The 27,852-nt window shown below is 39.0% G+C and overlaps 2 protein-coding genes across 5 annotated transcripts in view; one reads left to right on the forward strand and one right to left on the reverse strand.

The window, feature by feature from the left end:
- Positions 1–57: 57 nt before the first annotated feature.
- LOC109029766 (sulfotransferase 4A1) lies at positions 58–27,593 on the forward strand. Of its 4 annotated transcripts, none has more exons than XM_072302974.1 (8): positions 58–428; positions 19,969–20,208; positions 21,034–21,133; positions 21,787–21,985; positions 23,134–23,260; positions 24,172–24,266; positions 24,845–25,028; positions 26,940–27,593. In XM_072302974.1, exons 2-8 carry the CDS (start codon positions 19,989–19,991, stop codon positions 27,065–27,067), a joined length of 1,053 nt encoding a protein of 350 aa, XP_072159075.1. In that variant the 5' UTR covers positions 58–428; positions 19,969–19,988; the 3' UTR covers positions 27,068–27,593. The 4 variants fall into 4 exon arrangements, with proteins under 4 accessions (XP_072159075.1, XP_018895933.2, XP_072159060.1 ...); XM_019040388.2 differs by lacking the exon at positions 58–428 and adding an exon at positions 18,442–18,747; XM_072302959.1 differs by lacking the exon at positions 58–428 and having other exon boundaries at positions 19,683–20,208.
- Positions 27,526–27,852, reverse strand: part of LOC109029764 (uncharacterized) — a 29,594-nt gene continuing 29,267 nt past the window's right edge. The window contains exon 13 of the mRNA XM_072304151.1: positions 27,526–27,762. Coding sequence (XP_072160252.1) covers positions 27,596–27,762 — 167 coding nt within the window. The 3' untranslated portion in view covers positions 27,526–27,595. The remainder of the gene's footprint in view (positions 27,763–27,852) is intronic.

Below are 27,852 nucleotides of genomic sequence, written 5' to 3' on the forward strand. Positions count from 1 at the left end.
GCCTCCAAGGACGAGGGCGAGGGCCCCGGCCGCGATCGCGGCCTAGCGGCTCTGGCCAGTCCGAGCCTGCACCGCATCACAACACACATTGATAAAAATTCCAGGTTAACTAGAGATTTGATTTTTATCGCGACAGTCGAAAATAGACACAGCGTCAACGATACGAGTGCGAAAACTGCACTGACGCGTAAGAATAGAACGCGGAGGAAAAGAATTGAGATGATGCCAATAATAGAGGGACTTTCTTTGGCGTTCACGGAGTGCGCGAATCGCACGACACTTGCGCGAGCTTAGCAGATTGATAGGATTGTGCAGTCTTTATTAGCGTTTGCGGCAGATGAAATTCATTCACAGTCGACTTAATTCCTTACAATAGTGAGGAAAAACTCGGAGCAGATTCAGGAGAAAATTCATAGCAGTACCGTCGGGTAAGTTACTTACAACCAGAGAACTACGTCGCACGATCTTAGCAGCATTAGAAGTCTCATACGCCCTTTTACCGTAAAATGCCGCGATGGAGAATTCGCAGGCAAGTTTTTTATTGCTTCATCTGAAAGTGCCTAAAGAGCAGATCTTGCATTGTTTTTTAAACATTTTTTTCTGCTATGGGAAATAGTATGAAAAAAGATTTAAAAATGGAAAAATGCACCGCCTAGTGACGTCATCTGGCGGCATTTCCCATTTAAACGCATGTATTTCAGCAGATTACATCATTTTGTCATAACTCCTCCAATAATGTTCAATTTATGAACCAAGGCTATCCTTGTATTCAGCTCACTTGGTAGCGTCCACTTAACCACGCAATTCATCAAATTTCAGACACCTGCAAATTCTCTATTCTCTATTCTCTTATCCCTTAATCTTTTTTTCCTTTTTTTAAAATCTATTTTCTATATTATACTCGCCAAGATACGTTGATAATCATTTTCTAAATCCATACTACCTCCCAGCCAGGGTATTGATTTTACTACGTAGATGTCGCTTTGGAATAACTGTTAGGGGGAAAGGAGGCTATACCGGCACCATTGGTGATCGGCGACCATTAAGCGTGGACCATTAAGTCGATGCTGCGGATGCTGTTTGCTCTTATCGCTCTTAATTGCTACAAATTGTTTCGATACACCTCGCCGCGGTTTTTCTCACTCTTTGGCCAGGCTCGATTTATCGCAGCTTTATGCGTCCCCGAACGCCGAACGGTTCTCGCGGGCCTAATGCAAGAGTGCGCGGAATGCGGAGAAAGCGGTCGGAATGCTCAGCGATAAGGACCAATGTGATTCTGGGTAAAAGGTCCTCGACCACTAGAATATTTGATTTTAAAGCTCCTAGAAAGCATGGTTGTTTCAATCAGAGCCTTCAGCGGCGTAGCAACTGAGCAACAACAGCTGGGGAGTATTCTGGCGCCACCATACGTACTATTTGAGTAAGTGACCATTTACCCAAAAGAACTTCAAAGGATCCAAAAGGACCCCCCCAAAAAAACATTGCTGCCTTATTAAGAAGGAGAAAAGTAAGAAGAGCGATTTTCCTTTCTCAGTGCCTAGAAATTGTGCTTGTTTCGTTGTATTTTTTGTTGATTTTTGTACTCTCTGAAATTTTACCGTCCGAAGCAAAGTTTTCCTCTGGGCAGCTCGACGATGAAACTTCCAAACCACGTATCTCGTTTGCTGCGTTTAAAAATTCCCGCTTTTATTTTACTTTTTTACAGGTGAACGAGTCAACATCATCCCTTGAAGTTTTCACAGACTTTTTCGCAAAGAGAAGGAAAATCATGGCACTTCCTAAAAATAGCCGTTGAGTAGTTTTCCATTGAAAAAATCTATTATGACAGGAAGTCTGCAACGTCACAAACCGAGATACGTGGTTTGGGAGTTTGACTGTTGAACTGCCCAAATTCCTCAAGATCCAATTGAATTCAGTTAGAAATTATGCCACTGAAAAGTACTGTTGCCAAGAATGTCAACATTTCAAAAGGAGCGCGTGATCACAATCATGGGTGGGCGAATTGGACGAAAAAGGGTTATGCTTGCAATCAGAAGCAGATCCAGCAGTTTGGCAACAATGTCAATTCCCAATTTAAACCTGTGCAGAATAATCGATTCTTGTCTGAGCACATGACCTCTCCGTGAATCGATACAATTCTATAGAGGTTTGAAGGAGAGAAAGCAATGTTGCCAATTTGTTTGATCCGCCGACGCTTGCAATTTACATCAAATTTTGTTTTTAGCGACATCACAAGTATTCCACCCCCCCTTTTCCTCTCCTGCCGAATAACCAACCGTCGATCCTCCCCTCCTCATTCATCCCTCTGGTCAGTGCTCTCGGAATCATGAGAATATGTATAGAGATGAGGAAGACAAGGGAGAGCCCTGCTAAAAATGTTCCATGTGGATTCACGTGGAAATGACCCGATTTCCATGTGATTTCATGGAAATCGTCTGACTTCCATGTCCTTCGACATGGAAATCATAACGTTTCCATGAAACTCACATGGAAACCAAGTCATTTCCATCAAGCCGTCATGGAAATGAAAACATTTCCTTGTGAGCTCGACATGGAAATCATAACGTTTCCATGCAACTCACACGGAAACCAAGTCATTTCCATCAAGTCTTCATGGAAATGAAAATATTTCCTTGTGAGCTCGACATGGAACTCATAACACTTCCATGCAACTCACACGGAAACCAAGTCATTTCCATCAAGCCTTCATGGAATTGAAAATCCCCTTCTCAGTTCGGCATGGAAATAAAAATTGCGGATTTAAACATGAATTTCGCGGCTTTAAAATCTTTCAATTTTTGGGCAATTCTAAACTGGACATACGCTCCGACATGCGCAACATGCGAAAATTACACATCGGAGCGTGAGTGTCGCGTTTGAAGCATAACTACGATGTTGAAGGCGCTCCGCAAGGTGCGCGCCTAGGAATTATACTCGGTATACGGTTCAAACCAGAGATGCAAGATTTTATATGTAACTTCATAAAATGAAATTTCGTGAATTCCAATCATTTTTGAAAACTTCTGTGCTATGGGCTCATTATGACATGAAAAGGAAAAATCTTAAGTTTTGGAAGGGGGGGGGGGGGGAAATGAAGGGAAAAAGGAAAAAACCGAAAGAAGAGCTATACGATCATTGTTGCGGGTTGCATTAGCAGTCAAATTTTTTCTTCTCAGGCGTATGTTTAGAAAGGAGGTGAAGAAGATCCCCATATCAGGGTGATCGAAAAAAGTCTCAATTTTGGTCATCACTTAAGTAAGTACTTTTTCATCAGAAGGTAGTGTTTAGCATGTTATGTTTTTATGTTCAGTTATTAAATCCTCTAAATTTTTTTGTAAAGAATTTGAAAAGAATTGCTGGAACCAATTTTTTTTAATGATATGATTTCGATCTCAGCCCCTGAAAATCAAGTACCTGAAATTTTATGAAGCTCAATAATTAAAGAAATGTGCCAAAATGTATGATGGATAAAAGCTTAGTATGTACTTACATCTACACTCAAGTGAAAGCAATAATAAGCACAATAATCTTAAAAAGTACATGGTGTACTCAAAGCTCCCTGATGAAAATTAGGGCCACCCTTTCAGACATACTTTGTGGGCAGGCCATCTATGACAGCCATGGGAACTTGTTTGACGGGTATATGTCAGTATGTAATTGATATCAGCGCATAGACCTTCTTGGACTTGTAGGATTTTCTATATAATGGCAGCGTAGTTTTTCAAAGTTCGCATGTTAGCAGTTCCAAACCCACATGTATCTTCCACTAGGCATGTGTAAAGAGAATCTTTCAGCTAAATATGCATCATGCAAAGTAATAATGGATGACATCTGTCATGCAGACATACTCAATAAAATAGAAAATGAACAAACAACACTCACCAACTCGCTCAAGTCTGTAATCCACTGGGTCAGAAAAATCCACTTGAAGACAATGAATCCAAATTTCCGATTAGAACTGGTGCAGGTACGAAGGAACTTTTGAAAACACGATGAGTGCATTGTAAAAATATCTAAAGCACTCTTTAACGTAAGAGAAAAATTAGCACCATGATTTACTAGCTGATCAATTCAGAACACCACTCTCAGAAAAGCACTGACACAACACTACGATTTACTACGATCATTGATGATATTAAGGTAGCCATCGATTCTCTACCCGACGTTCCTTCCACACATGACAGGAAACATCTACAGGCATAGAGCAAATGGCACTGAGCAGCAATGTACATCTGATAAGGCAAGCTCCTGGAAGTGTCGATCTGCAAAAATACAAAGCGGGAGACAGATCATCAAATTGATCTACCTATGGTTAATGGCCGTCCTTGGAGACAGACAATAAACTACGTAACAATATATCAACCACCTTTTGATAACAGAACGAATTTAAAATGAGAGCAAGACCCTTCCTTATGGAGGGAACATATTGTTGAAACATCTGATACGTAGAGCGGTTCATTCTTATGGAAGCTTCCGAAGTAGTTCCAGATAGGTACTTTAAAATTAGACACCGGTCAAATGTAGTACAAGAGAGGAAATGGGTGCAACAAAACTTTAATTGTCCTTGATTCTTTTGTGAAAGGTGTGAAAGTGAAAAATTATTCATTAAATTACTTACTTGAGGTGATGTGGTGTGGTAATGTGAGAGTGAGAGATAAATATAACCTAACTTTTGTGAAGATGTTCCTAGTTCCTGGAATAATCGTTCCTTGCCGATACTTCCAGGGTTGTATTTATTATCTAAATAATTATCAGGCAAATGTTTTCAAAAGGATTAAAATACAAAAACTGGCTTTCTATAATCATTATAGCGGCTGATTTTCACTCATTTTCATACGCAACCTCGATAAAAAGGCAAAAGGCGGAACCGCGGAATGGTCCCTCGTCCAACTGTTCGATGTCCAACTCGCACTCGGATCGGAACTCCGGACCATTGTTCAATTCAATCCACCCAGCCAGCCAAGCCATGTCATGCCATGCCGTGAATTTCAAAATGAAAACTTAATTTGATCTACTCTTCATGATTCTTAACGAAGAATCGATTGTATTATCGGCGTCTACTTGACTATACTCAGTTTCATCGAACACAGGTAAATTATCTCTCCTTCACTTCTTGACGACGGACACACCTAAGTATGAGCCTGTCACCTTGTACTTACATTACACATTTGTCATGTCAAGCTATACTGATCAAGTAACTCGAGTTTAATTTTCTTTGCCGATTTACGATTCAGTCGATATGTTCTAACGAGCGAGGTAATTGTGAATTCTATTCTCTTGGTTTGCGAATGCATTTACTACCATGTGCTATTCCTAACCGTGGTTACGAAGTTGATCGAAGAGTCTACGTCTAATAAATCTATCCACTCCTTCCGTGGGAAGGGAGATAATCTTTCATCTATTTAGCATTGAAAGGAAAGACCAGAATCAAGATGGTGGATCTTCTGTTGCACTCTCTAAGTGCAAATCTTATTATCCGCGGACTTCATCACAACTAGAAACTTCCCAACTCTTGCAGGCGAGTGCTATAGGTAGTCTGTTGGAACATCCTCATACTGCCTGCATTTTCCTTGTGTCTTCAAAAGAATCAAGGACAATTAAAGTTTTGTTGCACCCATTTCCTCTCTTGTACTACATTTGACCGGTGTCTAATTTTAAAGTACCTATCTGGAACTACTTACGAAAGCTTCTATGAGAATGAACCGCTCTACGTATCAGATGTTTCAACTCAATGTATACTGGCAATCAGGTTATCCATCAACATTCAAAATGTAAAATTTTATTGACTGGTGGAATGTATTTTATTCAGTGGCTCAGACATGTCAGTAGTAAAATGGTCCGTTTTTAAATGTTTCTTGGCCCTCCCTCCATAAGGAAGGGTCTTGCTCTCATTTTAAATTCGTTCTGTTATCAAAAGGTGGTTGATATATTGTTACGTAGTTTATTGTCTGTCTCCAAGGACGGCCATTAACCATAGGTAGATCAATTTGATGATCTGTCTCCCGCTTTGTATTTTTGCAGATCGACACTTCCAAGAGCTTGCCTTATCAGATGTACATTGCTGCTCAGTGCCATTTGCTCTATGCCTGTAGATGTTTCCTGTCATGTGTGGAAGGAACGTCGGGTAGAGAATCGATGGCTACCTTAATATCATCAATGATCGTAGTAAATCGTGAAATTATTTAAGCTGTGGATCTATGATGTCGCTTTTGAAAAATGCTTTCTCCTCTAAAACTAAACTGAAAAATCGTGTTGTGTCAGTGCTTTTCTGAGAGTGGTGTTCTGTATTGATCAGCTAGTAAATCATGGTGCTAATTTTTCTCTTACGTTAAAGAGTGCTTTAGATATTTTTACAATGCACTCATCGTGTTTTCAAAAGTTCCTTCGTACCTGCACCAGTTCTAATCGGAAATTTGGATTCATTGTCTTCAAGTGGATTTTTCTGACCCAGTGGATTACAGATTTGAGCGAGTTGGTGAGTGTTGTTTGTTCATTTTCTATTTTACTGAGCATGTCTGCATGGTCCAAATATCATGTGCTCCCATTGGGACGCTTGTCTCCTTTGTCTTGATTCTAAGATTTATTTAATTTCCGTGAGCAATTTGGATGGTACTGAAACCTTCTTGTGATCATTTTTATGCAAATGGTTTTCTTTCCATGAAAAATTGTCACGGAAATGATTTCGTTTCCATGAAAAATTTTCACGGAAATGATTTCGTTTCCATGAAAAATTTTCATGGAAATAAGCCACATGGAAATCAGCCACACGGAAATCAGCCACATGGAAATATTTCCTGTTCCATTTTTCCGTGTCATTTTTTCATGGAAATCAACTTCATGGAAATCATCCACACGGAACATTTTTAGCAGGGAGTATGCTCAGGGGAAGGAAGCAGAAGCCGTAGTTTCCTGCATCATCCCGTGATCGTTGAGCATGTTGATGAACAGTTCCCAGCGCTGTTACCGAGTAGAGTTGTCGCCCATCCATTTGACATTTTGACACCCGCCTGCAGAACACGGAGAAACATTCCGCGGTTTGCACGGGACGGCAACGTTGTCTCGACGTCACGTCCCTCCGCGACGCGAGTCTCTGCTCCTCGTCCGGTGTTCCTGTGGTTTTTAGCTTTGTAAAACAGACAGGAAAAGTATTCACTGCAAAGCCCCGTTTCCACGTGCCGCGGCTGGACTTGCGGTGAATGCCAAGCAGTGCCGTAATGTCTGCACTCTTATCAAATTGCCGACGAGCGGTTAGCGGCTCCGTGACGTCAGCAGACTCGCTCCTGCCTCAAATTGTTCGGATCAGGGACAAGATGCCCTCCACTGTCCTCTTGGCGACAGGTGGAAGCTTTTACTTTTGGGGATTCAACAGTTTCTTATGGACAATTATAAGGGAGCAACAGTCTTCACTCTAATTTCGGCTGTTGACCTACCTGCATGGTGGATGATGAGTTTCGGGTGACGTCATGGGCAAAACAAGTTTCCCAAACTTCGGCCATTTTCGGCTTGTTTTCAAAACGGAACTGCCAATACGTTGTTGAACATCAACCGTGTAGAACGCTGAACAACAACAGCAGAAGAATGCTGAAGTCCCGAAAGTAAAAGCTTCCACCATAGCGAAGATACTAGTGGAGGGTCTCTTGTCTCTGGATCGGATAGTCCACAAAATTACACCCGAAAGAGGGCCCAAACACAGAAAATCGGCTATTTTTTTTTAATGTATAGGGATAGTTCATGTTAGAAAGTGAGCAAAATTATTGGGAGTAACATCAGGGCCGGATTTACCTACTTGCCGCCCATGGGCCGCCTGTATTTTGCCGCCCCCTTTTCATTCGTTTTGAAGCATCAATAAAAACCATCGAGTGAACGTGCCGGGGGGGTGGGGGTGTATAAGACGCGTTTCCTCGTGTTGGGCACATTTTTTGTGAAAGCCGTGTCAACGCTAGCAAATTTTCATGGAACTTTGCGCGAAAGTTAAGTTCCGTATACTTATCTCTATGTGGATAAGGCCTTTCATTTATAAGAAATGAACGAAAAAATTATGAAAGAATAAACATAAATGTGATTTAATCATTTTAATCTCCGCCGCCGCGACGCGCTGAGCACACTGTGTTTGACGCGATGCGTGAAGTATTCATGCAGCCTTGTAGGCGCTATGTGTTTCACGCAGACCGCACGTGTTTATTGCAATGCGTGAAGTATTCATGCAGTCTTGTAAGCGCTATGCGTTTCACGCCGACGGCTGCTGACCGCACTACGTTTGACGCAATGCATGAAGTATTCATGCAGTCTTGTAGGCGGTAATATGTGTTAAAAGCCGATCGCTGCGCCGAGGGTTTCTCCTTTTTATCTCAGAGTCTTCGTCATCATTGCTCTCGGCGCCGCGACGCTCCAGGTCAAATTGCGTGTTTGGCTTCTCTCTTAACTCGACTAATTAAAGGTTCTGTCTCTTGTATCACCGAAAGATGACAAAATTAGAAATCACTATACTCTCTAGAGATGAGAGATTTTGTCGCCTTTTCTAGTTTTCTGAATCCGATTTTTTTATACCTATATTTTGAAAAATTGCAGAATTTGCCGCCCCCTAAATTTGCCGCCATGGGCCGCGGCCCATGTGGCCACCCCCTAAATCCGGCCCTGAGCAACATATTTTATGAACAACTGACTTGCTTTAAGAACTTCATCTCTGATGCTCATAATTATTTGCCCGGGTGCGAAGATGCATATCAAATAATGGCTCACTTCTCACCATATCACGATAAGTGATGAACTTACCTCATTCATTTGTGGAACCTTGATAGATGGCCCAATTTAGAAAGAGCGAGCTCATCTAGAAGTTAAGTAAGACTTATCGATATCCGCAGATATCTTGAAATTCTTGGATTTCTAGAATGAACTATGGCAAAAAATGAAAATTGGGGAGTCAAGAAGCTCATAATCGTAGGATGTCAGCCAATTCAATTAACTCATTTCACAATCAAGGCGCGTAAATACAATACTTGTTTCATACATCGCGCTCTTTTCACAACACACATATTCATCTCTATATTTGATGTGGAAACTAGAAAAAAATACTTTCCTCCTCTGCGTTTTTTTCTGCTCAGAGACCTCAAGATCGCAGGGTTCGTTTTTTCACTCCAGAATCTGCAAAATATAGTACATCGGTTGTTATAATGACGCAAACTTCGTTTCATGCTACATGCTTTGCAACTACGCTTTGTCTCATACTTTTTTAATCTTCTTTCCAGCAAGAGGATTCAAAACAAAGGTAAAGAATCAGCTATCTCGAAATATTGCTTGTAATATTTGGACACCCGCCCCACAGGTAGACAATGGAACATCAACCAGTCAAAATTGGCGTTCTTATGTCTTTATTTCCGCCCGAACGTGGCTTGTAAATTGACTGACATCCTGGGAGCGGTTATAATAACACCTTCGTCAATCCTTATTACACTCGCTCTGGGCTAGTTTTTGATTATGCTATCGGTTTAACTACACGACGGCGCTTATTTAGCGAGAGAGGGGGGAGAGGAGAGAGGGGGAAAGGAAAGAGGGCGAAAGGGGGGGTGAAGAGAGAGAATGAGACAATAGCAAAAATAATCGATAGAGCTGTAAGATAGAGTCATGGGGGGCCGATACACAAAATGTATATAAACCTTAGGATATTAAATATATAGATGTCCGCTTCAATCTCAGTGAAAAACAGGGATAAACCCCCTCCCCACATTTTTTGCATTACAAAAAAAGCGTTAGGTCAAAATTCCGGTATTTTCCAGTTAGCATTTCTACTGTGGTTTGAACATAATGAATTGTTGGTTGCATCGCACAACAAAAGTAATTGATTCAAAGCATAATGCTCTCAGTACGATTCAGAGTAAAATATCAAGTGATCGAGAGTGAGTAATTTTTCGCTGTTTTAGTTAAACATATTACTTAAGAAGAAAATGAGAGAGGAGGACAAACCTCTTTAATATGGCCGATAACACCTGTTATTGTCCAGTGCTTTACTTTCCTCATTCAAAGAGGGATAGGGGAGGGGGTTATTAAAATATAACACCGCAAGATTTCCCTTAAAGTTTTCACACCATCTGAATTTCCTTAAAACTTCAAACCTCTTTTTCTTGGCGTTGTATTATAAATTATGCAGCTTATTGCGATCGTAGGAGTTTGCATTTGGTACGAGATCCCACATTTTCCAATTTACGCTTCTTCCCTCCTTCAAGTAATCTATTCAATACTGACACATAATGGAGACTGGACCATAAGAGAGATGTTGAAAGAGACAGATAAACAGGAGGAGGAAAGGAAATAAAAGTACCTACCAGACAAAGGCGTGAAGCGCTAAATAAAGAGGGTAAAGAGAGGAAAGGTGCAGAAATCGAAGTGGGGGACATGAAGAAGATCTGACCGCTGTTGAGTATGGGAAGGTTCGCCGGAAACGATAATGGACTCTGAAAAATTCCTCGCGCAGAAAATTTATTAACTTCTTTGGTGGTTCGGAGGCGCTTCTAAAGCTGCTTTGAACAGTGGAAATTCGCAGGCGGTGTTGTCGGTTATTAGCCAGCAATTCTTATGTTTTCTTCTCTGAATAAATGTAAATTAAACATTTTTGTGGAAATTGGCGACCTGAGTTGGGTTTGTATATTGTTGTTCGCTCGCTTCTCATCCGCCTAATTAATTACATCTCATATCCAGTGCTGTCAAATTATACTAAAACTGGCGAAGTTGCACAGTACCCTCTGACCGCTTTTCGTTCCTACCCCTTACCAAGTTACATAGTTGTGTTGATATTAGTTTTTTTTTTTTTTTTTTTTTTTTTTTATTCTTCAAGTACATGTTACAACCACCTACTAGGTGTAAATTAACTTTTTTTTACAAGTAAGGTAACTTAGAAATTGACTACGTCTAATTTTTGTTTTTAGCTTTAACTTCCATAACCCATACTCGCATGAAATCCAGACTACACTCATACTTCTTAACTGTTACATAGATTAAAAGAAAATAAAGAAATCAAAATAATAAAAATAAATGAGCATGATAAAGAACCTTAATTAAGTAAAAAGTGAGTTACAATTGCTTTCATGCGTTTTCCATGTCGGCAGTTGCAGCTCTAATAACTAGATTATGAGAGATCTACTTTGTTGTAATTACATGAGAAATGATTATTTTTTTTTTTTTTTTTTTTTTATTAAGTTAGACGCCAAAGGCCAAGTCGCGAGGCTTGATCCTCTTTAGCCTCCTTACCGGGTCGTCTATGGTGAGGTCCCTGGCTAGGGGATTAGAGTGAATTTCAAGTTTATTATAGTACTTGTAGGAAGCTGTTTTAATATAATCAGAGACAGACTCTATTCCGAGCTCCTCCCTAATTGATTCGTTAGTTGTGAAGATATTAGTATTAAAAGAAGTTGTGCTGTCCTTGGATCCTGGCCGATATGGTTTTCTCATAAGTGATTTTGACTGGATCAGTTTGGACCTAACAATGCTGTAACCTCTGCCAATGTCCCTCATTGAAATAGGAAAATCGATGTAAATCGAAAACAAACCCTGGTTAAAATTGGCAGTAGAATCCGTGTTCCAATATACCATATAGACCTACAGCCGGCTGTAAGATTTCCAATAGCTTCTATAGCCGGTAACACAATTTCTTATAGCCTTTTATAGCCGATGGCGATTAAGCAACAGCCAGGCGATAAAGTGTATGCTAAACGTTACTAATTACGGATGCTAGGACTTAGTGAGTTTTTGGACTACCGCTCTCTTTTTGGGCCGTAGTACCTGATTTATTTTGCGAGGAAAGCTTCGTACTTTTGAAGGATGCCTGCCATTCCTAATATGTTGGAGTGCCTTCAATTTCGTATGGTACTGTGCAATACCTCTGGTGTGAAATAGTTGCTTCAAGCGCCGTGATACGCTGCGGCGCGGCGCGGCGCGGCGGGCGGGCAGCCAGCGCGAAACGCGCATTGGCGCCTACAAACCTAACAGGGATACTTCACGCATTGCGCAATGCGTGAAGTATTCCTGTTAGGTTTGTAGGCGCCAGTGCGTCGCCGCTCCGCTTTGTGTTAGGCTCTAATATTTAATCTGGCGGAGTCAGCGTATTTCAACTCATGACTTTGAAATGTTTGCACACTCTGTATGGATTATTCTCATTTTAATTGATAAAAATAAATATGTATTAAAGGAAAATTTAATGTGCGTTTTGTAAATATTAAGGTGATTCCGCACAAACTTAAGGATTTACAAAGCACACAAATTTCTACACAATTTCTTATAGCCTTTTATAGCCGATGGCGAAAAGGCAACAGCCAGGCGATGAAGTGTAAAGCCCGGCGATAGGAGCTATAGCCCGGCTGTATAATTTTTTATCGCTTCGTGTAGCCCGGCCGTATGATTTTTTCCACTTTCTACAGCCAGCTATATGATTTTCTATCGCCTTCTTCAGTCGGCTATGAGAACTCCCATGGTATTTTGAAACGCAGCTCCTATCGCCAATTTTTACCAGGGAAACTGTGGTGACGTTTGGTAGGCAGTCTGTGGGACGAAGATGAACATTCATTGAAGTGTCATGACAATACACCTTTAATTTTAGAGTAAAAGCATTCAGGCTCAAATTCAACTGGAAAGAGCTGATTGCAATCCCTGCTTTTATGAAACTTTATTAATTTTGTAAATTACTGGGAGGCAAATCTTCCCGACGACATTATGAGACAGTGATATTAAAATTGCTGCTGACTCCATCACAAAGTATCAAAATAAATGTTTTCAATCGCCGTTGGAAAAAACCCCAACCTATAACGCAATAAAACTGTAGGATGGCTCTCATCTATTTATAAACGTTCGATCATATTCATGTAGCACCACTTTAGCGCTCCTGTTTAGTGGACGATCAAAATACTTATTTCAAAAGTTGATTCTTCGCGTGATCATAGGTGCTCAATTTTTTTTGGCTAATCCGACAGATGAGCATTCAGACATTATGCAAGCTGCCAAGTCATTTCGCCGCCGCCACCGACAGAACCCATTCATAAGTATAATAGGGACCGACATTATTTAATGTCTATCGTGGAGGTTTTCCAGCTGTCGATCGGGGGAAAACAGAATGAAAAACACTACATGAAAAATCGAAAATTTGTGATGTTAATGAATTCTAACAAACCAGTCACTCAATTTCCGAATGGATTTGATACGTAAACATGTGAAAAATGTTAAAATGTGAGAAAACCGATTTATCTAAGTCACTAAATGGTTCCGCGCGTATCGCGAAGGACAACGGTGTATAAGGAGCCGGATCTTCTCTTGTTTTGACGATAGACTCTGAATTAATCTGTAAATTGAAGGTCACTCGGCAAAATGCAGAACCATTGCATTGAATATATGTGAAAATTATTTGTAATTAGAATCAAATCTCAGGAGAAGTTTAAGTTAAGTTTGTTAAATACACTTCTGATATAACCATTCTACGAAGTTTAAGATAATTTTATAGTGAAGCTTAGAATGAGCCCAAAGGGCGTGCGTTAAAAACACTTCACGAAAAATCATCAAAAATATTGCGATGGTGCATAATTTTTTAAACCATCGGAAAAATTCACTCAATGAAACAAAATTATCTATTATTCAAAAAGTCGACTTGTGAACAGATGTCCTGCTCTGAGCGTATAGAAAAAAATGTATCGACTGTTCTAAAACGATTTCCTTAAAGCATTACACTTTTGACTCTCACTCATTACAAACCTAACTTTTAAAGTAAAATATATTTTTTTTTACCAAATAATAAAAATGTGTCTTTCTGCTGCATTTCTTAAATAAATGCACCGTTCTCATCAAAAGCGTTTTATTCTTTTAATCAACCAGACAAGCAAGCAAACTAACATGATTTGCAGTACCACCTTTAGAATTTTAAAACTGTCTTTCAGTGAAAAATATAACCGTCTTTTCCTTCCTTAAAATGAAAAAAGAGAGGAAGAGAAAAAATCGACGGAAAAGCGATTTTCTCAAATCGAAGAGAGGAAGAAGGAATAGTTATAGACACATTTTCACGCCTCGGTGAGGGCAGTTATTGACCTTTCACCGCGCGCCCCACTCTCTTTTTAATCGTAGTTTCAACTCTAAATTGGGGACCATTACCCGAATTGTAACTCTTAATTTGAATTTGCATACGTTCAAACAGTTGATGTTCACCATTCCATTTTCACTTTCAGCAGGTGGATTTGGACGCGGCGATGAAGACGAGCGCGCGATTTTTCTCACGACTTTAATTCGGAGTCGATTTTGCGAGCAGTACAAAGCTGACGGGCTGACCCTCTTTGTTTCAGGTGCTAACCGCAAAATTAACGCACAAACGGAAGGACGTCAGGGATCTCACGGAAGTAGAAATAGTGCACGCATAACAAAACCCTAAGAATTAACTGTTGCCAGTTTTCTGAACAATTGAACTTTTCAAGCGGCACGCCGCGCCATGGCATCGCAAAAATTGATGATAAACTTTAATGCAAATTTTTTAACGCTACTTTAAAGGTAGACAGCTGGTTTTACGGCCAACGTGAGCGAATTTTAACGTAGGATTAAACAATTCACTAATGATATACTATACAGACATGCTATTTTTATACTCGTATTTAAATGTAGCAGCGTTTTTTTATACACATTGTACCTCCGTGTGGCGTGAATTGCACAAAAAGTAAAATTGTTAAAAAATGCGGTATCTTTTTATAATTTTTTATTTATACCTTTTTTGTTTAATTTCAAATAACCAATAAACATACCAAAAAGAGGATGTTGAAACCATATAAATTAGCTACGAAAAAACAAGTATTAAAATTTACTTTCGGGGCAAATTAGGGACCAATCATGGTTTAATTATATACATATGGACCCCTCACTTATTTTCAGCAAGGCTGAGCGACGTCATCATATTATGCATCAAGTAGCGATCACAGTTCCACGGCCCTAAAGGCTCCACTAAAGTGTTCATCAAACTCGGACCTGCAGCCCGCACCATCCTCAACGATCATCGCTGCGCAGTGCACCCTTATACAAATGAAAACCTCGGCAGAGTTAAATTCTCCTTCAAATCCTCGTCCAGTTTTTGATTTTCGGTCTGGCAGACTCAAATATATTTAAAATGGAAATCACAAATAATATCTTTCTGATTGAAAGATGTTAATTTCGTTCATACTATAAGGGTCTCGCTGTTTTTTGAGATTTTTTTTCCTCGGGTCACAACAGTCAAGCTATGTGTCAATTGAGCAGGTCTACAGCACATATGAAAGTATAGAATGACAACGTTGATACTCTGGCTCAAGGAAGAGCAAAGACATCGCGAAATAGGCCTGATTCTATTCAAATTGGAGACCTACGTCGGACATTCCCACGATTAGGCCTCACCAAATAGCCGAGTTTTGGTCCTCCTCACTTCCCATGAACGTCTTCCTGGCAGCATCATTTTCATCTCACTTTTCACTAATTAAATCTCATTTGTTCAGATGTTTACATAAAACGTTTTATGTGATACTTCCTAGCTCCAAACTAAGTAGTAAGCGCAATGGATATAAGGGAAAATAATTAGATTTCCGGAAGAGACTGTGCTTTTTTTGGACAGAGTTTTTCACTCCCGACTCTCTTACCCCCGGAAGAAAAAAGTCTGATAAAATAAGTCTATAAGTCTGACAATAGGTCAGAAGTTGAGCATTTGCAATAGGCCGATAGCACAAGTAGACAAATAATGCTATCTTCTATTCTAGACTCGCTTCATTAATTTTGTGTATTAGGTATCAAAAATTCAAGTTTGGTAAAAATTTTGCCCTGTAATTTGAAACAGATGAATTGTGAATTTAATAAGTCAAAAATAATATCACTGAAAAGTCTTTTTATCTAGTCGGGAAGCACACAGGAAAGCTTAGAGACTTAAACGCAGAGTAGAAAAGTAAACCATTTCATGACAATAGTCACTCTCTATTCGTCCAGTCCAGGTGTCCGTGACAGCCATGGTGAGAAACATTATATTTCTCAATACTTTTAACGAGTCTGGAAAAAAACAGGAAAGCTTGGAGACTTAAACGTAGAATAGAAAGTCAAACCGTCTCATGACACGACGACTCCCATTTTTATAGTCCAGTTGGCCATAAAATATCCATGGTGAAAAACATTTTCTTTTGCAACACCTTAATTGAACCTGGCCAAAATTATCTCGGTAATGCGATGCAAGTAGAGTGCAATGGACCTGAGTGTTTTGAGAGATAGAACGTTTGAATTGATGAACCCATAAGACATTATTCTCTAATAATAAATGAGTTGAATGAATTTGTAAATGTTGAGTATGCCAGTCGTAAATATACTGACTTCAGTAAAAATCAGCCCTGACTAACGACAACAGCTTTTCAACCAACGACTTTATTGCCAAACCAACATTAATACAAAAAGGACATTAAAAATCCAGTAACAATTAGCTCGCTCTCACCAGGTGACCTAATGTTCTCACCAGCGACACTGCATCATTGCTGAAAAAAGATCGGGTTTGGAACGCCTTCTATTCGTGGTTATGCAGTTTGCGTCACAATGCTGTGTTCAATCAAGTAAGCGGACTAAAGGACATCGGACATCTATCTCTGTTTAAAGTTCCTCGTAAAACATTAAAAGGTCACAACAATCGCCTCCATACAAAAGCATAAAAGGAAAGCGACGTTGCAAACTAAAAGACGTGTTTTTAGATATCGGTCATTGAACATTTTTGTAAAGTTTGATAAAGTAGAATAAAACGAGATTTAAAATTTACGATGAAAATGTCATTCTTGCCCGCTTTGAAATTCCAAAATGAATTAATTACATTCAAAAAGATAAATGAATAAAGAAATTTTCATTGCGATTGCCTGCTTGTGTTTCAACATTGAGTAATTACTGCGCAACAGCGCAATACATTGCCACATATTAAGCGTCGTATTTCAATGCAAAATTATTTCAACGTTTTCAGTAATAAACTCACCTTTTTTTTACTGCAATTAACTATCATTTGGACTATACATTTTGCAATGGAGAACTTAAACTTACAGCTGAGCAGCACCAATCCGTGTAAGGAAACTAACAGCAAACACGTTGTTTCTAAAATGAGCCAGAAATGGTAGTTGATGGTTTGATGGTGGTTGAAACGGGTATAATGTCTAGTATGTAGCCTCACAAAATTTTAAAAGTAGGTACCACGAAAGAAGAAATCTAAAAATTCATATTGAGAAACCTTTTATGCAAAAATAAAAACCTATTCTGAGTGTTCATACACACCAAAAATAGGAGGGCCAGGTCATCATTGATAAACTCCGCGTATAGCCTCCTGAGTACATAAACTACATTTGGCAACGGCAATACGCTAACATTATTTTTGCGATAAGTAACTGAGCGGATATCGTTGGATTCGACACGGAACTCCCCCCCCTCCCCGTAAAAATTTGCAAGACTATTATTGGAGAAAGTTATGCGTCTCTTGCCGCGATCCTCTCATGTCACTCAAACTTCTTCTCAACGGTGCGCTTTGTTCACGCACGGGAAGTTTCCTTGCGTTTCGGGTACCTACGGGTTAAGAACGTTATGACTTCGAATTAGAATAGGCAAAGTCTAAAAGTAGTATGTATGTATGTGAACTCTATGAGGCAAAGTAAGCTATGGTAAGTTGGTGAAACACAAGTTGGTAAATGCAACGGAAATTCATTTAAGGTTGAGGTGCCTTATTGCACGGAGAAAAAAAAACTTCGTGCATGGGACCCGAAGTTGAGGTCATATGGAAATCTCTGAAGTTTTCGGATCACGCATCCAAAAACTTGAGGTCCAACTGCCGAAGTTCGGGTCAGACATCTGAAGTACTTCTAGGTATGTACCGAATACGTCAGATTTGTGACCCGAACCCTTCGGTATGTACCTAAGTACTTCAGATGTCTGACCTGAAGTTTTCCAGTTTTCTGATGCGAGATCCTAAAACTTCAGAGATCCATATGACCTCAACTTCGGGTTCCATGCACGAAGTTTTTTTCTCCGTGCGCGCTTTACTGCAATATGCATCAGCCGACCTCTTGAGTGGTCAAGTGGTGTAAATGCACTTGTCACGCTACACTGCAACTTTTTTCGTCAATCTACTCGAGGTGTGCACTGGAAAAAGAAGAATATTAAATTTGCCCCCAAGAGGTATTTCTTCTTAAATCAAGAATTTTGCTGGTTATTATAAGCTAATTTTTTGCTTAACCCAAGCATTATTTTTCTTGAATCAAGAAAAAGTCAGCTTAAAGCAAGATAAAGAAAATTCTTAGCGGCGAATTCAAGAATTATCATGCTTGATCCAAGCTAATTGTTTTTCAGTGTGACGTCTTTTCACAAAAAAGTCTGCTACTCTTCACCTGAATCTTTTACTTGAGGAATCTTTGTATGCATAAGTTGAAATTAACCTTTAAAACTGTGACCCCCACGTTGTTTCGCTTTATAATGAACATGCGTCCTTGTAATCGGTGGATGCTTTGGCAGAGATACAGTGTGTCTCGAGTCTATGGCTGTTTTATATTGGCCATATGGCGGCATTGTATAAGATATAACTTTCTCTCAGGTACACCACTATTGTTACTATAATTACGGTCCGAGTTTTGCTGTCGGAGCATCGGGTGTGACAGCAAGAGGAGACGAGACCGATGTTGCTTGCGCATTTTATGTTGTGCACTCAGGCGGACAGCATCCAAAGCTTGCGTCTTTCGTGTTTTTTCGTATTAAATCCAAAATAACGTAAGTGCGGCAATTTACTGACTTCTCCATTTGATTCCATTCCCCCGGATTTCCTTGAGTTTTCTTTGCATGTATGAATCTGTGAACTTTAACTGTGAAACTTCGTGTGAAAAACTGTGCATTCATGATCCCCCCCCCCCCCCCATCAGTATCTTTCAAAGATGAAAATGCTGACTGTTAGCTTTCCTTAAAATGATAAGCAAAAAAATGGCGTCATTCGCCTTTCGATAGTGAATATTTAAAATATACGTGAAAAGGCCAAACGTTAGCGTTTCGAGTCTACAATAATACTTCGACGCTCAGTGCTTTCAGCTTTCCTTTGGATACAAGTACAATAAGAAATATGACAAAATAAGAAAAATGAAAACAGATAAAAAAATCATCTCTTTTCGAGATGTTTTTCAATTCCTACGCAACAAATTAATGAGGCCGTCGTGTCATCCCTCCCTCCCCCCCCCCCCAGGTACGATACTGACGAGCTCTCCCCTATTTCATTATTTTGCACCCCTGCCCCCCCCCAAACAGCCGCGGATTTCCAGGGGGTGTGAGGGGGGGTTTGGGCGGGGACCTCCCCCCCGAAAATTTTGACAATTTGATGCTCTCTAGAGGCAATTTAAAGTTAAATTCAGCAGTTTTGTCTCCTTTTCCACTGCAGAAATTTGCTTAGTTTTCACATGTAAATATATCATTGTTTTTAAAATTTAAACAAAACTTTTTTTACATAAATACAAAGGGAGAGGAGAAATATAGGAGGGGAATGTAGGATTGGGGAGGAAAGAAACATGGGGGTGGGGAGAATATCATTGATGGAAATTAGGCCACACTTCGGCGGATTTACGCTGACTGGTCATAAAAAAAAATAAAAAAAAGTCAACCCCCCCCCCCTCCCGGCAAGTTGCGTGTCTGCGAACATGGCTACTGACACCACTGAAATGAAGTATGCATGTAGGTATTTTCCCCCAAAATAACTCAATCTTATCTTGTCATATTTTGTACTTGAATACTTCGGCATAACGCACATTGCGTTTTTGTAAAATGATAGTGAACTCTTCAAGAAAACGATATTTTGATGTATCACAGAGGTTAAATTTCTCTCTTCCCGTGGGATTTGCTTTATCAGCACTCGTTATCGTAGTTTTGAAGTATCAGACTATTTTCATTTTCTTTGCGTATATACTTCTTATTCTGGATTATTTTCAACCCTCTCAATGACTCTCTCAGGACTTGTGGGAAGTGTCATAATGACGGACGAGGTGGGGAATGGCCCTGCCGAAATTCGAGAGGTAGATAGGACGTTGCATGAGAAGATGTCTCGCTTTTTCCGAGGAGAACGGAGCGGGTTCGTGGAAGTGGGTCCGGATAAGTATTTTCTACCGAAAAAGTATGAAGAGGATGCAATGAAACTTCACTCATTCCGACCACGACCGGATGATACGTGGATTGTTACATTTCCTCGCTCAGGTTCGTAAAAGTATCATGTAACAACGACTTGCTTCATCACAAATTGTATTCATCGTCGTATAATCGTCTTTTATATACATTTGTATTTTTTCATTATTAAAAGAACAGTTGCGACCATCGGTCGAATAAAGTGAAGCACATACGATGTAGAAAGAAGCGTAGCTCTTCCAATGCTCATAGTAGACTCTAAGTTTCACCTATTTTTACTAGTAGGTACAATGTTAATTTCGTGGAAACTATGATTTCGGTCATAGTAATAATGCAGCACTGTTCCTAGGATCAAAATATTGGGTATCACAATAAATAAATAAAAAAAAAAATAAAAAAAAAAAAAAAAAAAAAAAAAACCCAACAGTGTAATTACGACGGAAAAAGCAGGTGGAGCCAATAATTTACTATAAATATATTAAGTAAATATTCTTTTTTCTCCATAGGTACAAACAATCACTGTTCGCACGGAGTTATACAAGACCATAACATAAGTGATAATAATGGGGACTGGTGTACGCCTTCTAAAACCTTAAACTGCTCGCTTTAGTGCTTGTCTTTTTCGTAATTTAAGACATGACAGAAAAAAAATTGATGGGGAAAAAACGGCGTATGACTAAAGGGTTGTAAGACATATATTTGCTCTTGAATAAATTATGGCTAGATTATGTGACTTTCGATGAGGAGACAGTATCATAAATGCACAGCTCAAAGAAGTCCTAAACTAAGTGATATTTATTTTTTCACGTGCAACTTAATTGTTATTTTGTCATTGGGCATACTTTTGTTTGGACGAATAATTGAATCATTAAATTAATTTGCTCTGTCTGTAAATAGGTACAACACTTACTCAAGAACTAATATGGCTCATATCGACTGGATTAGACTTCGAAGGGGCCAGAGCTACACCCTTGTACGAGCGGTTTCCATTCATTGAGTGAGTCATACAGTCATAAACGTGGCACTTAGTTCTGTCACGGCTCATGGACGTGAAAAACTGAAACATTAATTTATGATTATTCTTAAATTCTGAGGGACTTAACTAGCAACCGTTGGAACAGAATAACAGATTTTAAAAAACGAGGTGCAATTATTTAGCCAGGAAAAATCGAAAAATCTTTCATTATTTTTGTCAAGCCACTGCCAAGGGAAAAATTGGACGGAAAGGAACCAGGGAGGGGGGAGATAGAGTGAAAAAGAGGGCTGGATCAATGAGAAATCCAATTGAACTGTCTTTCATAGAGATGGTAATGCTTTACTTCGTCCATAGCTTCTACTATTTATTTCTTAGATTGAGAAATGTTGTTTCAATTTATCTACTATGAATACTTTTTTCAGAGAACTCTATCATTTGTTCGTGAAAGTCATTGCCTTCAAAATTATCTTGATGAAGTTTTATTTTGTTTTAATTAAGTTCGAATACGGTTGATACAGATATTAGAAAAAAATCTTGACAGTATGATCTACCTACTTTGCGATTAAAATAATGACATTAATCCTTGTCTTGTTTGTTTCTCTTTTATTTTGGCATTCTTGTTGTAAGTTAAAATGGTGCATTATATTTTCTTTATCAGCTTTTTTAAACTGCAGATTCAGCACAACTGTTTGTGATGATATGAAAAAACAACTTCTCACCGAAGCTGGAGATGATACTGCTAGGAGCACTGCACTTGCCGAGGCATGTGTTCCTGCTTTTGAAATTCTCGAGAGAGCAGAATCACCAAGGTTCATAAAGACGCATCTTCCATTTTCTCTTCTCCCACAAGACCTTCTGCAAAGTGGCGCCAAGGTATTTGAAGTCATATCATACACTTGGTGTTTTTACATTGCACAATCATACACGGGGCATAGGCGTACCTAGGTCATTTTGCTGGGGGGGGGGGGCTGGCCCCCCTACCACCAGGGGACCTGGGGGGCATTCCATACCCCTCACTCCAAAGGGGGACCTGGGGAGTATTCCATAACCCCAACCCCACATCCAAAGGGGGGTCCGGGGGGCCTCCTCCTGAAATTTTTTGAAATTTTAACCCTGATTGGACGCATTTTGAGGCCTCAATGACGCAGATTTTCCATTCATTTCTGCCGAAAAATTACGTTTATTTTTTCACTTCCAGCAACGAGTACTCTCAAATTGTTGAATCGAATGGATCCGGAAATTCTTTGCAATTTTAACTGTATTTGGCCCCATATTCTGAGGCCTCCATGATGAAAATTTTAGAAAATACTGAGTGAATGAACACGGTGTTTTCAATTCAGACTCTACATTAAAAGAGATAATCATCCTCGATGAAGGTCTTTTCCCAAAAAATCATAATATCCGAAAGATAGGCAGAGACAAGCATTAGGCTAGAATATCGTTACAAGCAAAGACATAATTTTTATTGTGGCGTTAGCACCTCCCTCTCAGACCGAAATCAACTTGTTGCGCAATTAAGTTATTTTTACGAAACGGATTTCATTACCTATGGATATCTTAAGAGATTTTCAGGGCAAATTGGCTCTGGAATGAGATACATTCCGGATTTCACTCCGATATTTCTGAAAGTATATGCTTTGATGTATATCTAAAGCCAAATATTCACGCAATTAATCACTAATACTTCGAATATTTGCGGTGAATGATGTCCAATTGACAAATTTCATTGAAATAATCAGAGTTTCGTCAGTATCACTTCTGCGTGCATACTTCGTGAGAAACTTCTCAACTCTCTTACCGAGCGCCAAAATATTCATGCATTCATTTTTGGTCAAGGACTAATAAAAACGGATCAAAAACTATTCCAATTCCAACTCTTCTAGAAATCAAAACCTGAGAATCAGTATTGATTTATAGACCTAAAATTCTTATTATTGCAATCGTCAGGAAGACAACGTTTGTATGTAGTGCGTAAAATTGCATTCAGAAACATGTGATTCTCATTTTTATTTGACTTTCAGGTGATCTATATTGCAAGGAATCCAAAAGATGTTGCCGTCTCGTACTTCCATCTACACAAGTTTTTCCGCACTTTGGATTTTAAAGGCGATTTCAATCAATTCTGGGATTTTTTTGAAAACGACCACGGTAAGTTGGATGGTGTATTCCGTACGGAAGAGTATTAAGAAGCTAAAAAAGTTAAACAAATTATGGGCATCAGTAATCCAGGCTCCCTGAAAGACCTACATCCGTTGAAGTCACAAACTGGTGTCTCTACACAATTTTACGGTATTAGGCTAATGCCTCTCATATCGTATTTCATTATTTTTGACGGCGCTAATGAAAAAGGTTGTTAGAATCTAAAAAAGAAGGGGGAAAACCACGATTACGATGTTTCAAGACTTATATTCTAACTTTCTATCTGGAGAGAATAGCTTATGGATAATTTTGATAGAATTTTTACATAAAAACGGATGATTTTCTTGCATTAATGGCACGTGACAGACCGTTTGAAATTTTGTGACGGCGTAAACCAAGATTCTGTTACTTTCATCAATCAGCAAGCGGTTCTTGCCAAGTTTCACGCAGTGAATCGTTGGATACCGCCGGTACGGGTTTTGACGCTCCGAGGAAGCATACATTTTAGTGAGACAAGTGGCTCCTTCAAATTTTCGAGATGCCATAAGCGTAGCATACTTTGTGCTCACCCTAAAAATAATTAAAGACTGCCTTCTGTGTGATCATTTGGACAAGAGACCATGCGTCAATACTCTGGTGTTCTGGAAAAATACAGTAATTTTCACTCCTATCGAAGAAGTCCACGATTTTTCCTGATACTTTGAAATCATGAAACTTAAGGTATCCAAAAACCTCGCGGACTGTATCGGTTCACTTCAGTCAAGACTCAAAGTTCCCACACACTTTATTGTCCTACTTGAGTTAACTTAAGGTTATTTTGTTTCCTCTGATTGTCATTTACACTAAGGAACAGTCGAGGCAGAATGAAATATAAAAACTTGTAATCGTGATTCTGAGCTAATTCAGGCATCTTTTTTCAGTTTTGTGGGCTCCATACTGGTCTCACATCAAAGAAGGATGGCAATCACGCTCCAATCCGAACGTTTGTTTCCTATTTTATGAAGATATCACTAAGGTAAGTTCAGCCGTGATAAATTGAAGCAGCCGATTACAATTCTCTAAAATTCTTCAACGTTTCAGCTATCATCATATTTTTCTTACGTCTTCCGCACGCTTATACTTGAGATGTTTGTAATGTAACTGAGAGAAAAGTTTACATGTAGCATACGAAGCGCTTAAAAAGAACGATATGGCCTCAGTGATACGTATCTCGGCTAACGAAATGAATGCTCTGTATGAACGCATCTAAAAAATTTGATTCTCAGTTCACCTTTAGTATTATTGAACTTTTTTATGGTGTTGGAACTCCAGAGATTTTGTGATCACAAAGCTCCGGTAACCGCCCTTGGTGAAAATTAGGTGCTGTTCCTCTGTCATCAAAGCTGAAAAAACTAAGTCGTCATATTTGAAAAATAATTGCCTAAGTTCATAAATTTTTCACTAATTCTATTCCTAAGTATAATTTGACCACTTTGATTTTTTTTTTTTTTTTTTTTTTTTTTTTTTTTTTTTTTTTTTGTGAATAGGGTGCGGCAGTTCCACTGTAGAATAGTACTTTCAACGTGTAATGTGCATTTTACGTTCTTTTGTTAGGATCTGCGTGGTGCCATTAAGGTCATCAGTCACTTTTTGGGGAAAGACATCTCGCCCGAGGGTACAGAAAAACTGTTGAGCCATTTGAACATTAAGAATTTTCGATCTAATTCGTCAGTCAACTTTGACCCACTGAGAGAACTAGGATTCCTACAAGGTGACTCGCGACTCTTCATTCGAGAAGGTATGTGAACATTAATTCTTCGACTAAATCATCTAACACGTTAAGGCTTAAGTGAAAATTTTTTTTTACCTTTTTACAATGCCTTTCCCTGGTAAAAATGGCAAGTGTTAGGTCAGTGAATTTTCCACTGAGGTCAGTGCAATTTGCTCTGAGGTCAGTTCAGTTTTCTCCGATGTAAGTGTTAAAGCACTGACCCAAGAAGTAAGCACTGAGGTAAGAGGCACTGACGTCGGGAGGAAGACTTACCTAAGTGCAGAGATATCTCTGAGGTAAGCGGGACTGAGGTCAGGACTTGGTTCAGAGGGTAAGTCTCTGATATCAGTCTTAATCGAACCGCACTCACTCCCAAAAAGTAGAGATGGCTCCCTCTTCCCCCACCCTACTTCATTTTCGTGGGGGAATATTCCTTGGGATACGGGGACCACAAACCTCATCTTACGGAGAGGCATATTTTTTATGAGGGGGATTTTCTAAGAGGGAAGGAAAACTTGTTTAGGTAGCCACACTCTTGAATAATTTGTTTAACCTCCTTTGTTTATGATGGCACTTAAATAATTAAAACACAAAAAAATGAGATCGGTAAAAATATTATCACCGCTATAATATGTATTTAGATGTAGTTATTTAAGCATTATTATTTTTTTAACTTAAGAGTAAAAAAAAAAAATTAAATTTGGTTTTAATTTTTTTCAGTTTTAACTCTTTTTAAAATGTTCCACTCTTAATTTTTATAAAATTTTCCCAATTTATTTTTAATTATTCTCCAACTTTTTTACTCCTTTAAGTACTTTCAATTTTTGTATCTGCTAATTTATATTTTTTGTATCATCTCAACTTTGATTATTTTTTTTACATCCTCAGCTATAATTTTGAATTTTAATGCATTCTATTTTTTTTTTCAAAAAAAATATAACATATAAAACTTCATTTTCATGTTGATTGATTGAAAAAGAATAATAAAAAAATTAAGTATCGGATTCAAATTCAAAGACAAAATCATCATTTGCTGTCAAAATTACTCCAATGGGGGCCCTGAAATGACATAATTACGCCCCTAGCACTTACACGCGCAGGTAGTGTAGTGGTTCAGTCGCTAGGTCGATCACCGAAGATAAGCTACGTCGGGCGTAGTTAGTACTTAGATTGGAGACCGCATGGGAACGAGCGTTGTCCACTGAAGATTGTGATGATTACTTGTGATGGAAAACTCACAGTTAGCCCTCCCTGGTCGTCAAATAGTGAATTAGCGTACCTGGTGGATCGGTAATTAACTAAATTTTTGCCTCTACAGTATTTCTGGGAGTTTCCACACCGCTTACGTCGGAGACACTTAGGTCAGTGCCACTTACATCAGAGGCACTTGCCTTTGGAACAGACCTAACACTGATGTAGCAGATCAGCGCCCGGCAGCACTGACATCAGTGTTTAGGTCTGTTCCAAAGGCAAGTGCTACTGATCTGAGCACTTGCCATTTTTACCAGGGTTGCTCGACGCTCGTGGTCAAAATATTCAGATTTTTTTACACAAGTCTCAAATAATTGAAAATAGCCTACCCACCCATTTCCCGCCCTCTCATGTCACCTACTCGAAGAAAAATATACTGGTCCTTTAGCCAGGATTGACCAACATAGGTCAAATTCCTGAAAGCAGATGGATGGTGAAGCCGGGGGCACCATTGAGGACCTGCAGTCCTGCACTGGCGCTGGTGGTGATAAACATCATAATCGATCGCTAAAAAAGTCCCATAAAAAAAATCAATTTATTTGTACGAAGTCTCTGCACCAACAGGACATCAGAAATGACTTAGAACGTCCCAATATATATTTATCAAAGATTGTGACTCACAAAGTTCTTTTAATTTCAAATTATTATTTTATTTTGATTGTATCATCTTTTTCCATATCATTCCAGGTAAAACGGACGGATCACGCGATTACTATTCCTCAGAGCTCTCAAAGCGAGTGGAAAAATGGGTAGAAGAAAATATTAAGCAAATAAGCGGATTTCAGTTTCCAAAGATGCTCAATCAATCTGGATAAAATAACCCCTCATGACTCTCCGGTGCAATATACTGTTCTTTACCATGATTTTTTTACAACTTTTGTTTATTTATTTGTAATCGTCTCATTTAATTAATTTGTTAAGTTTTTAATCTTTGTAACGACACCAAAGCCACGCCAAAAGCTGCATTGTTACTTTACTTTTAAACTCTTCCTTGGTTGGATGTTGAAAATATGTTCCATTTTGCTTGCCCTTTTTGCAGACGCTGATCCAGTTACCTCAAACGCCCTATTTTTTTTTTTTTTAACATTTTAGTGAATGTTCTAAAAAATAAACGATTACAATACTTGAAGAAAATATATTACTTTAGCTTTATCAAATATGTTATAATTAAAAACATTTATGTATATTAAAACATAGACTTATCATTTGAAACAGTTTGTTCAAACTATTGCACTTTAGTCGGAGTCCTTCTTCTCTATAAGCGCGTAGGTAACTCAATTTTTGGCGTCGATCTCGTCCCAACCTCATCGCAACTGTCGAAAATTCCAAGCTCCTTCATCGCTTTAAATTCTCTTTTTGAGTCGAAGCCATACTGAGCCTTTTGGGTTCAGGGTAAACGCTTTCGGGTCCATTTCGATGTGATCAACGGTTTTTGAACAAGTGTGAAGCGTGTAACCGGACACCAAGGTGATCACCATAGTTTTTACGTCCATCAGCGCCAATCGTTGAGCTGCAACAGATAATACTCGGATTACAAAGTGCAAATATCACCATAAAATTTAAGGCAAGAAGCATTCATACTTGATGAATAGTCGCGACA

Source organism: Bemisia tabaci, chromosome 1 (assembly GCF_918797505.1).
Source record: "Bemisia tabaci chromosome 1, PGI_BMITA_v3".
NCBI classification, from domain to species: Eukaryota; Metazoa; Arthropoda; class Insecta; order Hemiptera; family Aleyrodidae; genus Bemisia; species Bemisia tabaci.